The sequence below is a fragment of the Liolophura sinensis genome, chromosome 6, assembly GCF_032854445.1.
Source record: "Liolophura sinensis isolate JHLJ2023 chromosome 6, CUHK_Ljap_v2, whole genome shotgun sequence".
Classification (NCBI taxonomy): Eukaryota; Metazoa; Mollusca; class Polyplacophora; order Chitonida; family Chitonidae; genus Liolophura; species Liolophura sinensis.
The window spans coordinates 3,109,217-3,125,819 of record NC_088300.1 but is presented as its reverse complement, the minus strand read 5'-3'; the positions used below and the strand labels follow the sequence as shown (position 1 = coordinate 3,125,819).

The window sequence follows — 16,603 nt, the reverse complement described above, 5'->3', positions numbered from 1 at the left end:
TGTGTACCTCATCTGCTTCTTGTTGTCTTTGTCGTATGAATGCTGTAAGTAGGCTTCTAGTGACATCAGTTAACTGTGTACCTCATCTGCTTCTTGTTGTCTTTGTCATATGAATGCTGTAAATAGGCCTATAGTGACATCAGTTAACTGTGTATCTCATCTGCTTCTTGTTGTCTTTGTCATATGAATGCTGTAAGTAGGCCTATAGTGACATCAGTTAACTGTGTACCCCATCTGCTTCTTGTTGTCTTTGTCATATGAATGCTGTAAGTAGGCCTATAGTGACATCAGTTAACCTTGTACCTCATCTGCTTCTTGTTGTCTTTGTCATATGAATGCTGTAAGTAGGCCTATAGTGATATCAGTTAACTATGTACCTCATCTGCTTTTTGTTGTCTTTGTCATATGAATGCTGTAAGTAGGCCTATAGTGACATCAGTTAACTGTGTATCTCATCTGCTTCTTGTTGTCTTTGTCATATGAATGATGTAAGTAAGCCTCTAGTGACATCAGTTAACTGTGTATCTCATCTGCTTCTTGTTGTCTTTGTCATATGAATGCTGTAAATAGGCCTATAATGACATCAGTTAACCTTGTTCCTCATCTGCTTCTTGTTGTCTTTGTCATATGAATGCTGTAAGTAGGCCTATAGTGACATCAGTTAACCGTGTACCTCATCTGCTTCTTTTTGTCTTTGTCATATGAATGCTGTAAGTAGGCCTCTAGTGACATCAGTTAACTGTGTATCTCATCTGCTTCTTGTTGTCTTTGTCATATGAATGCTGTAAGTAGGCCTATAGTGACATCAGTTAACTGTGTATCTCATCTGTTTCTTGTTGTCATTGTCATATGAATGCTGTAAGTAGGCCTATAGTGACATCAGTTAACTGTGTATCTCATCTGCTTCTTGTTGTCTTTGTCATATGAATGCTGTAAGTAGGCCTATAGTGACATCAGTTAACTGTGTATCTCATCTGTTTCTTGTTGTCTTTGTCATATGAATGCTGTAAATAGGCCTATAGTGACATCAGTTAACTGTGTATCTCATCTGTTTCTTGTTGTCATTGTCATATGAATGCTGTAAATAGGCCTATAGTGACATCAGTTAACTGTGTATCTCATCTGCTTCTTGTTGTCTTTGTCATATGAATGCTGTAAATAGGCCTATAGTGACATCAGTTAACTGTGTATCTCATCTGTTTCTTGTTGTCATTGTCATATGAATGCTGTAAATAGGCCTATAGTGACATCAGTTAACCTTGTACCTCATCTGCTTCTTGTTGTCTTTGTCATATGAATGCTGTAAGTAGGCCTATAGTGACATCAGTTAACTGTGTACCTCATCTGCTTCTTGTTGTCTTTGTCATATGAATGCTGAAAGTAGGCCTATAGTGACATCAGTTAACTGTGTATCTCATCTGTTTCTTGTTGTCATTGTCATATGAATGCTGTAAGTAGGCCTATAGTGACATCAGTTAACTGTGTACCTCATCTGCTTCTTGTTGTCTTTGTCATATGAATGCTGTAAGTAGGCCTATAATGACATCAGTTAACTGTGTATCTCATCTGCTTCTTGTTGTCTTTGTCATATGAATGCTGTAAGTAGGCCTATAGTGACATCAGTTAACCTTGTACCTCATCTGCTTCTTGTTGTCATTGTCATATGAATGCTGTAAGTAGGCCTCTAGTGACATCAGTTAACTGTGTATCTCATCTGCTTCTTGTTGTCATTGTCATATGAATGCTGTAAGTAGGCCTATAGTGACATCAGTTAACTGTGTACCTCATCTGCTTCTTGTTGTCTTTGTCATATGAATGCTGTAAGTAAGCCTATAGTGACATCAGTTAACTGTGTACCTCATCTGCTTCTTGTTGTCTTTGTCATATGAATGCTGTAAGTAGGCCTATAGTGACATCAGTTAACTGTGTATCTCATCTGCTTCTTGTTGTCTTTGTCATATGAATGCTGTAAGTAGGCCTCTAGTGACATCAGTTAACTGTGTACGTCATCTGCTTCTTGTTGTCTTTGTCATATGAATGCCGTAAGTAGGCCTATAGTGACATCAATTAACCATGTACCTCATCTGTTTCTTGTTGTCTTTGTCATATGAATGTTGTAAATAGGCCTATAGTGACATCAGTTAACCGTGTACTTCATCTGCTTCTTGTTGTCTTTGTCATATGAATGCTGTAAGTAGGCCTATAGTGACATCAGTTAACCGTGTACCTCATCTGCTTCTTGTTGTCTTTGTCATATGAATGCTGTAAGTAGGCCTCTAGTGACATCAGTTAACCTTGTACCTCATCTGCTTCTTGTTGTCTTGTCATATGGATGCTGTAAATAGGCCTATAGTGACATCAGTTAACTGTGTATCTCATCTGCTTCTTGTTGTCTTTGTCATATGAATGCTGTAAGTAGGCCTATAGTGACATCAGTTAACTGTGTACGTCATCTGCTTCTTGTTGTCTTTGTCATATGAATGCTGTAAGTAGGCCTCTAGTGACATCAGTTAACCTTGTACCTCATCTGCTTCTTGTTGTCTTTGTCATATGAATGCTGTAAGTAGGCCTATAGTGACATCAGTTAACCGTGTACTTCATCTGCTTCTTGTTGTCTTTGTCATATGAATGCTGTAAGTAGGCCTATAGTGACATCAGTTAACCGTGTACCTCATCTGCTTCTTGTTGTCTTTGTCATATGAATGCTGTAAGTAAGCCTATAGTGACATCAGTTAACTGTGTATCTCATCTGCTTCTTGTTGTCTTTGTCAGAATGTTCAGGGAGACACCAAGATAGAAGGTCAGCTGGGTCATGGTGACACAGCAGCGTACAGAATACCCCGCAAGGTGGATGCCCTAGAGGGAGTCCCCATCAAACAGGCAGCCTGTGGGGAGGACTTCACACTCTGTGTGACAGGTAGTGTATTGTACATGATGATCATGTGAATAACAACCAGCATGGGAGTGCCCATCAAACAGACAGCCTGTGGGGAGGACTTACACTCTGTGTGACAGGTAGTGTATTGTACATGATCAACAAGTGAATGGGAGTGCCCATCAAACAGACAGCCTGTGAGGAGGACTTCACACTCTGTGTGACAGGTAGTGTATTGTAAATGATGATCATGTGATGGGAGTGCCCATCAAACAGACAGCCTGTGGGGAGGACTTCACACTCTGTGTGACAGGTAGTGTATTGTACATGATGATCATGTGAATAACAACCAGCATGGGAGTGCCCATCAAACAGGCAGCCTGTTGGGAGGACTTCACACTCTGTGTGACAGGTAGTGTATTGTACATGATGATTATGTGAATAACAACCAGCATGGGAGTGCCCATCAAACAGGCGGCCTGTTGGGAGGACTTCACACTCTGTGTGACAGGTAGTGTATTGTACAAGATCAACAAGTGAATATCAACCAGCATGGGAGTGCCCATCAAACAGACAGCCTGTGAGGAGGACTTCACACTCTGTGTGACAGATAGTGTATTGTACATGATGATCGTGTGAATAACAACCAGCATGGGAGTGCCCATCAAACAGACGGCCTGTGGGGAGGACTTCACACTCTGTGTGACTGGTAGTGTATTGTACATGATCAACAAGTGAATATCAACCAGCATGGGAGTGCCCATCAGGCAGCCTGTTGGGAGGACTTCACGCTCTGTGTGACAGGTAGTGTATTGTACATGATCAACAAGTGAATGGGAGTGCCCATCAAACAGGCAGCCTGTGGGGAGGACTTCACACTCTGTGTGACAGGTAGTGTATTGTACATGATCAACAAGTGAATGGGAGTGCCCATCAAACAGACATCCTGTGAGGAGGACTTCACACTCTGTGTGACAGATACTGTATTGTAAATGATCAACAAGTGAACATCAACTAGCATGGGAGTGCCCATCAAACAGACAACCTGTGGGAATGACTTCACACTCTGTGTGAAAGATACTGTATTGTACATGATCAACAAGTGAATATCAACTAGCATGGGAGTGCCCATCAAACAGGCAGCCTGTTGGGAGGACTTCACGCTCTGTGTGACAGGTAGTGTATTGTACATGATGATCATGTGAATGGGAGTGCCCATCAAACAGACAGCCTGTTGGGAGGACTTCACACTCTGTGTGACAGGTAGTGTATTGTACAAGATCAACAAGTGAATATCAACCAGCATGGGAGTGCCCATCAAACAGACAGCCTGTGAGGAGGACTTCACACTCTGTTTGACAGATAGTGTATTGTACATGATCAACAAGTGAATATCAACCAGCATGGGAGTGCCCATCAAACAGACGGCCTGTGGGGAGGACTTCACACTCTGTGTGACAGGTAGTGTATTGTACATGATCAACAAGTGAATATCAACCAGCATGGGAGTGCCCATCAAACAGGCAGCCTGTTGGGAGGACTTCACGCTCTGTGTGACAGGTAGTGTATTGTACATGATCAACAAGTGAATGGGAGTGCCCATCAAACAGACATCCTGTGAGGAGGACTTCACACTCTGTGTGACAGATACTGTATTGTAAATGATCAACAAGTGAACATCAACTAGCATGGGAGTGCCCATCAAACAGACAACCTGTGGGAATGACTTCACACTCTGTGTGAAAGATACTGTATTGTACATGATCAACAAGTGAATATCAACTAGCATGGGAGTGCCCATCAAACAGGCAGCCTGTTGGGAGGACTTCACACTCTGTGTGACAGGTAGTGTATTGTACATGATGATTATGTGAATGGGAGTGCCCATCAAACAGACAACCTGTTGGAATGACTTCACACTCTGTGTGAAAGATACTGTATTGTACATGATCAACAAGTGAATATCAACTAGCATGGGAGTGCCCATCAAACAGACAACCTGTGGGGAGGACTTCACACTTTGTGTGACAGGTAGTGTATTGTACATGATCAACAAGTGAATAACAACCAGCATGGGAGTGGCCATCAAACAGACAACCTGTGAAGAGGACTTCACACTCTGTGTGACAGATAGTGTATTGTACATGATGATTATGTGAATAACAACCAGCATGGGAGTGCCCATCAAACAGACAGCCTGTTGAGAGGATTTCACGCTCTGTGTGACAGGTAGTGTATTGTACATGATGATCATGGGAATAACAACCAGCATGGGAGTGCCCATCAAACAGACGGCCTGTGGGGAGGACTTCACACTCTGTGTGACAGGTAGTGTATTGTACATGATCAACAAGTGAATATCAACCAGCATGGGAATGCCCATCAAACAGACAGCTTGTGAGGAGGACTTCACACTCTGTGTGACAGATAGTGTATTGTACATGATGATTATGTGAATAACAACCAGCATGGGAGTGCCCATCAAACAGACGGCCTGTTGGGAGGATTTCACGCTCTGTGTGACAGATAGTGTATTGTACATGATGATCATGTGAATAACAACCAGCATGGGAGTGCCCATCAAACAGACGGCCTGTTGGGAGGACTTCACACTCTGTGTGACAGGTAGTGTATTGTACATGATCAACAAGTGAATATCAACCAGCATGGGAATGCCCATCAAACAGACAGCCTGTGAGGAGGACTTCACACTCTGTGTGACAGGTAGTTTATTGTACATGATCAACAAGTGAATGGGAGTGCCCATCAAACAGACGGCCTGTGAGGAGGACTTCACACTCTGTGTGACAGGTAGTGTATTGTACATGATCAACAAGTGAATGGGAGTGCCCATCAAACAGGCAGCCTGTGAGGAGGACTTCACACTCTGTGTGACAGGTAGTGTATTGTACATGATGATCATGGGAATAACAACCAGCATGGGAGTGCCCATCAAACAGACGGCCTGTTGGGAGGACTTCATGCTCTGTGTGACAGGTAGTGTATTGTACATGATCAACAAGTGAATATCAGCCAGCATGGGAGTGCCCATCAAACAGGCAGCCTGTTGGGAGGACTTCACACTCTGTGTGACAGATACTGTATTGTACATGATCAACAAGTGAATATCAACTAGCATGGGAGTGCCCATCAAACAGGCAGCCTGTGGGGAGGATTTCACACTCTGGTGACAGGTAGTGTATTGTACATGATCGACAAATGAATAACAACTAGCATAGGAGTGCCCATCAAACAGACGGCCTGTTGGGAGGACTTCACTCTCTGTTTTTCAGGTACTGTATTGTGCATGATCAGCAGGTGAATAACAGCTAGCATGGGAGTGCTAAAATAGAATTTGAGAGCATTAAATGGATTTAAGAATAGGACACTGTGTGTTCTTATGTAAAGACTATTCTCTGATCCAAAGCTTGTTGTCAAAATGCAGAGATGCATTGTTCTTTTTTATCACAGTTAAACATTAAGTACAACATAAAATATGGAATGGAGTGTCAGATTTTAATTTAGGGGCAGACAAATTCAATAGGAATGTACATATACACATCATTCTGCTCTTTTCGCTTTACTTACATGGTAACATTTAGTATTTTTGACATTAAAAGTGAGATTTATATGGAAAAATCCAATTTTCACAGAATCCAGGCTGCAGGTATTTCCAGAAGCTAATAAATCATATGTAGACATCTTTTTTATTTCTCTGGTGTTTTTTAGATGATGGAGAAGTTTATGCTTTTGGCTCAGACTACTACGGCTGTTTAGGCTGTGACAATGAAGAAGGGGATGAAGTGCTGACACCTATACCTGTTAACTTTTTCTCCAGTCATCCTGTGGCAGAGATTGCTTGTGGAGATGCTCATGTGATAGCCCTGACTAAAGCTGGGGAAGTGTACAGCTGGGGCTGTGGGGAATTTGGTAAGGTTGAAGCCAGAGCTGATATTGTCATTTCAATTATTCAAAGACTTCTTCTAGTCTTGTACCACAGATCTTTTGTGCTTTATATAAGTATCTAACTTTTTCGAATCAGGCAAACTGGGCCAGCTTCACAGAGATGTTGTACGTGTATGATAATGGCACATACGAGACAATCGTGCATTAATAGTGATGTACAAAATGTCATACGACAAATGTATGAAACAAAATGTGGTGTGTCGCTTTGTGAAACTGGGCCCTGGTTGTCCACAATTTCACAAGACCCACATTCACAAAATGGAGTAAATCAGTGTTTCAGAACTTTTCATGTAAATGTTTCCTCACGGTGCTAAAACCTACTCCCAATACTATTTACAAAAACTTAAAAGATATATGACTTCGTACACACCTGATGACTCCTCATCGTTTTTATGACTGAAAAGTTGTTAAGTACAGTGTTAAACCCCATACATACATAAATATATGACTTCATACAACGTTTTGTGAAAGTGTTCCCAAGTTTTCAATGCTGTAATTATGAAGCTGTGCATTCAACTAAAATGGAAGTTAACCTCCATCCACAGGCAGACTGGGGCTGGGCTCTGAAGATGATTTCTCTACTCCACAAAAGGTACGTGGATTTGTATGATAAATAAAGAACTGACACTATCTAATCACCAGTTCAGTGTACATTTACCTATATTCATAAGACTGCGGTACAAAACCGTTGTCATTTGTTTGTTTGAAATGAGTTATTCACCTGAAACATTTTCTCTATGGCTGTAAAGTGTTTCTTCAATTGTTGTACAGTGCATGTTACACTTTGGTAACTCAAATAGGGTGCCAGCTGATTAGTTGAGTATTTGACCAAAGATTACCTCAATTGTCATTGATAGATATGATAAAGGCAAAACTCTCCCATAATACACCCTGAGAGAGGTTGCTCAGAATTCAGATGCTGAACTGGATCTTTCAGTGTCTTTTGTATGTACCTTGTACATGGAAGCAAGCCTATTTCCATGCATCTAATGTGACTAACCCTAGAACGTGCTGAATGTTGTAACAGCAATTGATCACACGGTTTTATAATCAGGTTGAGACGAGGGCCCGTCATACGATTTGCCACGTTTATGCCGGAATGGACGGAAGCTTTCTCTTGACACAAAGTGGGCGTGTCTTGGCTTCAGGTAGCAATGAAAACAACAAACTTGGGTTCAACTCTTCAGCTGCAGGGCTCAGGAAGACAAAGAAGAAGGTAATGAAAGGAAAAGGAAGTTGCTTATTATATTATGAAGTTGTTTCAGTAATTTTATGTAGCTTCCATACTGGCTCCGTTTTCTAAGTATATCAGCCCATGGCCAAAGAGGTCATTGTTTTTGTCCTTTTCTCTGTCTTTTGTCCTGAGTTTTATCTCGTATGTGGCAAAGATAAATGTACATGTGTCATAAATTTCAGATACTCAACAAAACACAAAATGGACACTTTGTATGTCCAAAAATGTCTCTTCTTTCTGCAATGTCTTCTGTCTTTGAACTAAAAGCATTATGTTGCCAACTCCTTTTTGATCTTGCAGATATCATACGACATTCCATGTAAGAAGGTGTTCACACCGGTCAAACCACTGTGCAGACGGCATATTGTTGATGTGGTGCCTGGACATACACATTCTGCTGTCATTGATAGTGAGTTTCTTTATAATACTGCGACTAACCTGTGCAAAATACGTGTAAATTTTGTGTAATTGTGTAAATAGAAATCATGTTATCAGGAACATTTTTGGTAGTTGTCACAATAAACGGCCCCACATTAATAGTCAAATTATAGCCGGGCATGCCCTTTAAGAATAGCTGTGTAAATCTCTGACATGTTACAGACATTCATATCCTCTGTGTGGATCAGCAGATAACTGTTAGCCAGAGCTGCACTGTATAACATCCACACTGTTCTCAGGGTTCTGCACAATTGCCTATACCCTATTTTCTCTTCCTTTGTCATTATTAAAAGTACACGTACATTTGTAGGTGACTTTGCATGGAAAATACCAAAGGCCCTGGTTTCACAAAGCCTACTTAAAGTGACATGGTCGCCCAAAATATGGGTGTTTAATCAAATTGTAATTACGACGTCTTAACAAAGTTTTAAAGTTCATTGATAAACTAAATCACTCGAATTGAAATAAAAAATATTCATTGAGTATGTAGCTTGTACAAGCCCGAAGTCCTGCCATTATTCAAATTCAACTCAAAGAGGGCAGGCCATTTTGCCTCATTCTTATCAAAGCAGAAGGGCCGGAAGCATTTGTGTAGTGTTCGGAAAGTTCCGGTCAAACCAAACATGTGGAGCGAGGTACGTGTGGTTGACAGAAACAATGACATTGTGATCTTGGTATCTTTCCGACTCAATCGATATTTCTCCATCCAAGTATTACACCGAAGATACACATGTTGTACCATAAATGGCATGCAATAAATAGAGGAATCTTGGATTAAAATGCTACTTATAATATAGTTTTAAGGCGGAACACAGTTGTCCACGAAGTAAGTTGCTGGTAAGCGACAAGTTCAACAACCACTAAGTAAGCTACATCTTTGTGCTTCATGAGGCCCTTTCCTCAATGTACTCCACCGTTCAAACTGACCACCAGGTACAACTCAAGACTTGCTTGTCAACCTGTCAAGCTCCTTTTTACTCCTCTTTATTGCCAATTTTATCGAGCACTGTGCACATGCTCCATTTCCACTGAATTCAGAGCGCCTCAATTAAATATTCTAGCAGACTTGTCAGTTTTCATTTTTTTTTCTTAACATTCACTTAATGTGCAATGCTAGGGGTGGGATTTCCGAAAAGCTTGTAACTTAAAAATACCCGATACTCATGTCATTCTGTAACAATGCAAAAACACGCAATATTTTTGCGACCAAGTCACTTGAATGTTTTGTAGCCCTGAGCTAATTGGTGCACATAGGTTGTCATGTTAGTTAAATGCTTGCTTAGCGAAAGTGCTCTTCATGAAACTTGATAATCTAATGGTTTGTGTTCGTAGTTAAGCAGTGTTGACAACATCAATGCAAACAACTAGCTGTTAGCCCCTTAAAGTAACAGAAAGCTAAAATATGAAGAAGGTTCATCATACAGACAACTGAAAACTATGTGAAAAAAAAATTACTGTCGTTTATTTTTTCAGATTTTTTTGAGAGAGTTTAAGGCATCCAAATATTTGAATATTATGGTGGGCTTTATGAGCCATACTGGTGATTTTTAGGAACTCTGACATCACATCTCTTTTTTTTCCTTGATGTTCACTTGATTATTTCAGTAATGCTTTACTCATGAGTAAAAAGAGTTATTCCAACTGCCAGTGTCTTAGAATTCAAATGTTTGAATACCTTTAACTCTTTTCACAAAAATCTAAAAAAAATAAATGAAAGTATATTTATGCATAGTTTTCTATGGTCTGTTTACTGATTTTTAGTGGTCTTTTCCTTTAAGATTCCAGCCCTATAGCAGCCCTATAGCCAGAGGGTTGTCATACATGTAGGTCATGTCAGTTGTGGTTGTCTCCCTTGGCATCAGCCCTCATAGACTTCCATCACACAAGTGAAATGTTCAAGTATGGCATCCCATGAAATTAGTAGAATGAAAATAACTATGTTTAGTAAAGTGCAGTGAAAATGTTCCACTTCATTACAGTTTTGGACTGTAGACAAAGTACTTGTAGTAGAGCATTGTATCTTCATGGTTTTGTTCCAACAGTGTATGGGCACCTGTATATGTTTGGCTCAAATGAGTTTGGTCAGCTTGGTCAGGGAGATTACAAGACTCGCACAGGGCTGAGTCGGGTGGGTGGAGCTCTCACTGGCAAGAAAGTAGAAAAAGTGGCCTGCGGAGATGGATTCAGTGTGGCGGCAACTAGTGGTGAGGATAACCATCGTCAGTCACTCAGTCAGTTAATGTGTACCATTTTGCGAAAATGAAACCCCAAAAAACACCTGTAATTAAAACAAACCAGCAGTACAATTATGAAGTGTTAAGTTTCATTTGTTAAGAGATGTTTTATATTCATTTATTAAGATAAATTACAATAAACCCTCCTCACCTTTGTTACAAAATGTCAAATTCAGTTTTAGGAAAATGATCCAGCTGTGCACATGCCATTAGGTTGCATGTGAATATCATAGAGAATGGTTGTTGTTAACATTTACCCTTGCGTCTTTGAGGCCTTGCCTGCTCATTGGACTGGAGCCTGGTTTTACCATCAACCCTTCACCAATAACAAAGGTTGCAGGCTGAGCTGCAGTTTAGAGTCCGGCCATTTATTAGAGGGTTAAGGGGTCAAACATGGTTTCCACCAACAATAAACCACCTTTACATGTGTTCCACTGTTGTATAAGTGAAACAATTTTAAATACAGCATTGCATCCCAGTCTGATGAAAAAATAAATACATGTGTGCTCTAATTCTTGCTTGCTTTGAGTGAAAATGTAGTATTTATGTAAGACTGTATGTCAGTGAAGTCATAAAACGCAAGCATTACATTATTGTACTTTGTTTGTATGCTGCCGTATTACTTACATCTGATTTGTGTTACATTGTGCAAGCTGTTATTAATATGTATAATTTTCATGACTTGTTTCATTGTGGCAGACAACGAGCTTTACTCCTGGGGTAATGGTGACTTTGGGCGCCTGGGTTTCATGTCAGGGGAGCAAGGGAAGGGCCCTAATGGGCGCTGTACAGCCCTACCTAAGGTGATATTTGGGGCACATTACTTGGTGGCTCACCTGTCCTGTAAACATTGGCACACTATCATTATCGCAGGTAAGACTAACTGGCAGTAAAGCCTGGATTTAAAGGTATTCACACAAAACCTGTCACTATCTGTTCATTTATGTGGGATTGAAAGGGAATTTTCTTAAACAAAAAATTTATTTAGTACAAAGTTTTCCTGACGTTGTTAAGAGGGTTAACTTAATTAAGGCGGATAGAAGTCAAATGTGGTTTTCAAAATTTGTATGTCAACTGTGTCATTTCTTTTCTTTAAATTTTCTTTCAACATTTGAAACTGTTGTTGCTCTATGGATATTGTGACCTTTCACAATATTGATTTCTTTTTGTAGAAAAAGTCATCCAGCAAAAGACCTTGAAAAAAAGAGTTTCTTCCCCAAAGTGTAAGTGACTGACTGACCGAATTATTCTCCTGGCCACTACCTCTCCCACATGCTTAACCCTGACTGCTGAAAACTATCACATAGAAATATAAGAACAGTACTTGTTTATAGTTTTGGTGGGTTGTCAATATCACCACATTTATTTTGAAGCTTTGTCATTGATATTTGATTATAGCAGTAACTTTTTTTATAATTGTGAGAAATATTTGTTTCTAGCTGCTAGCAGTCCGAAAAACTTGCCAGACCTGGATGAGGGAGTGGATGGAAGTCAGCCTGGCAGTGGGGACTCCACTGAGTTTGTGCTAAAATCACCAGCTGTGGACAGCCCTCTAGAGTTACCTTCTCCTGGGGAATCCCCTGTTAGCCCTGGCTCCAAGCACCTGTCTGTCAATCAGGGCAGCACTGTTCCTGATTGGCTGAGAGCTGTGAGTCACAACATTTTTTCACTGCTTCAGTATTCTGCATTGTCACCTTCAGCAAGAGATGCTTCCATGCCTAAGGTGCTAATGTTATATATACGTACAGCTTATGTAATATTGGGGTTCCTCCTTGGCTCAGTTGGTTAGCGCGCTAGGGCAGCGTAATGGCCCAGGAGCCTCTCACCAATATAGTCGCTGTGAGTTCAAGTCCAGCTCATGCCAGCTTCCTCTCCGGCCGTAAGTGGGAATGTTTGCCAGCAACCTGCAGATGGTCATGGGTTTCCCCCTTGCTCTGTCCGGTTTTCTCCCACCATAATGCTGGCATCTGTCCGCATAAGTGAAATATTCTTGAGTACGGAATAAAACACCAATCAAATAAATAAATAAAATTATGTAATATTGCCATTAAGCCTGAAAAACGTGGCAGTGTTTTCAGTAAAAAATTGTTGTAGAATGGCGCCTGTTGAAACATACTCCTTACAGCGCATATGCCAATCTGTACGCTAGCTTACATCACTGCCTCCAGTAGACAATTAGTTCGGAGCCTATGCCATGCACACAGGCCCGTTCAGGCTTAGCCTCACAACTGGTGTCCTCGCCCAGATATACTTAATTAGCATTCATCAATCATGTTGTGGATACTTTAGATTGTTATATGTGACATATGTATGATGTATCTAACAAATTAGAAATAAAGGTTGAAACAGAATGTTTGTGTTTTATGACATCACTTCGTGCCTCATCAAGTGACCTTGGTGTTGTTCAAGATTTCTGTACAAAATTTGCTAGATGTAGCAGTAGTGTAAAGCAAATATGAGAGAACAGCACATACTATGTAGAATAATAATACCTATAAACTATGTGCCACTAGAAGTAATATGACAATTTAGATTGTAGCAAGTACATGGATATACAATCCTGGATGAGGAAAAGTGATGATACAAGCTGCTTTGTGATTGGGATATTTTAAATGAATTTAGTAATGTCATTTTCTCCTTTTTTAGTTGGTAATGACTATCCCAGTAAATGGTGGTGTACTTTCCTTTCAATTACTTTGGTTGAAAACTCTATGGTTCAAACACACCCCTCATGTGAGCCTTTAGATTTCGTAATAGCCCTGTCATCTGGATACTGCTGTATTTGCACATCAAAGAATAACTTCTGATTATTTTGTCTGAGATTTCAATCTTCACTTGTTGTCAGGAATTGGACTGCGCAGAGTTCATTCCCCTGCCTGGTAAAACTGAAATCTGGCCAAACTGCAGGCAGTGATCAGACGGGGGAAATCCTCTTCAAATGTGTGGGAACAGCTTCAGAAGGTTCAGCCTGAGGAAATCGTATGTAAAACTTCTTATTTCTCTGGAAACTTCAATATTTTTGCTGTATAACTTGCAGATACATTATTGTACTATTATGTGATACTTTACAGTTTCAAGTAATAAGAGTTCAGCATTTTCTAACACGTAATTATGTTTTAGATTTTGTTGTGTTGTACATGGTCTATGTACATAGTCTATGATAGGTTGTGTTTTATCGCAGAATGAAGATAAGCCTTCACTATCGCTGTGGATGTTGTTCAGTGCAACATGTAAATTAATATTATTTACCAGGTACTGTACCAATGGAGATTACCTGTAGTTAGAAATTTGTTCTGCACATCTGCAGCAAAATTGAGGAGATATTATATCACCAAGACTGTATGGGAACTGGAATTGCGTCATAAATTATGTTTTGTCCTTTTTGACCCAGTAAAGATATATCAGACTTCTGCCATGTTTGCAAAGGAGTGATGATGTTACTAAACACTGTTTAGGTTTTAGCCATATGAGCATGGGTAGTATAGTGACACAATGTTGTGTTACCAGTTTGTCTAACATCATGTAGTTGGATTTTTAGAGTTACCAAGTACATCAGAAGAAAATGCCAGCGGCTGTTTAAGAGTGTTGCCACCCCTCTTTCAGAATAATTGAAGTTATGTTATTTGCTATCTTTTCATTTTATGATCCATCCTGTTATAGGATAAGTCCTTCAGCCTTAGGTCAAACATTGACCCCAGCTAAGTGTTATACATTGCCCTCTTGCTTCTCCACATGTCCTTCAACGGTGATGTCAGTTGCTGAATAATTTCAAATTGACATCACACGATCGTCCATTTGATTGGTCAGATCCACGTGCAAAGATAGATTATCCAATGAAATGGATACATGAAACGTATGGAAATTCTCATCAAAATGCTGCCACCAAAACAGCACAAACCTAGATAAAACCCTATCCAAGCGAACTTAAGCAAAGTCACAATTTGAGTACAGGTACTCATATGAAAGCAAAGAGCTACATTGTATGTGAGGTCAAAGTTGTCTCCCCTTGTCTGCCGGGTATGGCAAACTCTCCTCACTACACATGTGCCCTGCTTTTCACCTGTGTGCCCCGCAGACTACTGGGATTTTCACCTGTGTGCCCCGCAGACTACTGGGATTTTCACCCTCTGTCAGGCATCAGTTCCTCTGATTTTCCAGGTCATAACGTTGCCATAGTTTCTGGATTCACCTCTTAGACTTTTAATTTCACAGGATAAACATATCATTAGCTCTTGTCAAGTTACAAACTATAAAATTTGTTTTCCTGCGTTCCATGTAATATTTTCATGGTTTCCAAGACAACAAACTAAAATAAAATATATCTGAGTTCTTGTGATGTATCAGTCCTATATCTCAGGAGGTATTTACAAATTATCCTGAAAACACTTTTGTTGTTTTATTTTTTCTGTTATCAGGATTTCTTTGTACTTGTGTAGGCACCTTCGTTTAGTGTTCTTTGCAGCATTTCTGGGCTCTGTCCTTATTTGGGATGCCATTTCAATTATTATTGGTCATTAGGTCATGTCCCTGGTTCTGATGGTAAATCATTGCATGTGTACATGTGCAGTATCTATATGCAATGTTTGTATAGTGCTTTGGTGCAGTGCAGGTTGTTTGTTTACTTGGTGCAGTGCATGTTGTTATGGCAGCTGTAAATTGTAGTTGTTCTAAAGTTATAGCATTGTTGTTGACATAGTTGAGCAGTGGATAGTTATTTGCAAATAATTTAGATGTGTGAACTATAGAACTATAGTGGTTGGGAAAGATGGGGATGGGGGAAGATTGCAGTCAGGTTGAGAAGAATTAAACCTTCTGCCTTCAAAATGCTTCAGATGTTGAACTTAAATATGCAAATGTAGCAATGAGGTAGCACATCGGCATTGCTCAGTAACACTTTAGGTAAGCATAGCTCTCTATTCGTGTTTATGGTTGTATAACAGTGAGGTAGCACATCAAAATTGCTCAGTAACAGCTTAGGTAAGTGGAGCTCTCCATTCTTGTTTATGCTTGTATAACAGTGAGGTAACACATCAAAACTGCTACATAACAGTTTAGGTAGACAGAGCTTTCCATTCTTGTTTGTGATTGTACAACAGTGAGGTAGAACATCCGCTTTGCTCAGTAACATTTCATGTAAGCAGGACTCTCCATTCTTGTGTGTGCTTCTATAACAGTGAGGTAGCATATCAGCATTGCTCAGTAACAGTTCATGTAAGCAGGACTCTCCATTCTTGTGTGTGCTTCTATAACAGTGAGGTAGCATATCAGCATTGCTCAGTAACAGTTCATGTAAGCAGGACTCTCCATTCTTGTGTGTGCTTCTATAACAGTGAGGTAGCATATCAGCATTGCTCAGTAACAGTTCATGTAAGCAGGGCTCTCCATTCTTGTGTGTGCTTCTATAACAGTGAGGTAACATATCAGCATTGCTCAGTAACATTTCATGTAAGCAGGACTCTCCATTCTTGTGTGTGCTTCTATAACAGTGAGGTAACATATCAGCATTGCTCAGTAACAGTTCAAGTAGGCAGGGCTCTCCATTCTTGTGTGTGCTTCTATAACAGTGAGGTAGCATATCAGCATTGCTCAGTAACAGTTCAAGTAGGCAGGGCTCTCCATTCTTGTGTGTGCTTCTATAACAGTGAGGTAGCATATCAGCATTGCTCAGTAACATTTCATGTAAGCAGGACTCTCCATTCTTGTATGTGCTTCTATAACAGTGAGGTAGCATATCAGCATTGCTCAGTAACAGTTCAAGTAGGCAGGGCTCTCCATTCTTGTGTGTGCTTCTATAACAGTGAGGTAGCATATCAGCATTGCTCAGTATAAGTTTAGGTGTACAAAGCTCTGATCTCT

General features: G+C 40.2%; 1 protein-coding gene across 1 annotated transcript in view; it reads left to right on the top strand.

Annotated features, from left to right (window-relative positions):
• The window catches only part of LOC135466138 (serine/threonine-protein kinase Nek9-like), a 33,675-nt gene extending 20,014 nt beyond the window's left edge, over positions 1-13,661 (top strand). Inside the window, exons 13-22 of the mRNA XM_064743507.1 lie at positions 2,773-2,917; positions 6,605-6,805; positions 7,387-7,433; positions 7,896-8,057; positions 8,376-8,484; positions 10,556-10,717; positions 11,447-11,620; positions 11,920-11,970; positions 12,187-12,395; positions 13,593-13,661. Of these exons, the coding sequence (XP_064599577.1) occupies positions 2,773-2,917; positions 6,605-6,805; positions 7,387-7,433; positions 7,896-8,057; positions 8,376-8,484; positions 10,556-10,717; positions 11,447-11,620; positions 11,920-11,970; positions 12,187-12,395; positions 13,593-13,661 (1,329 nt within the window). The remainder of the gene's footprint in view (positions 1-2,772; positions 2,918-6,604; positions 6,806-7,386; positions 7,434-7,895; positions 8,058-8,375; positions 8,485-10,555; positions 10,718-11,446; positions 11,621-11,919; positions 11,971-12,186; positions 12,396-13,592) is intronic.
• The last annotated feature ends 2,942 nt before the right edge of the window (positions 13,662-16,603 follow it).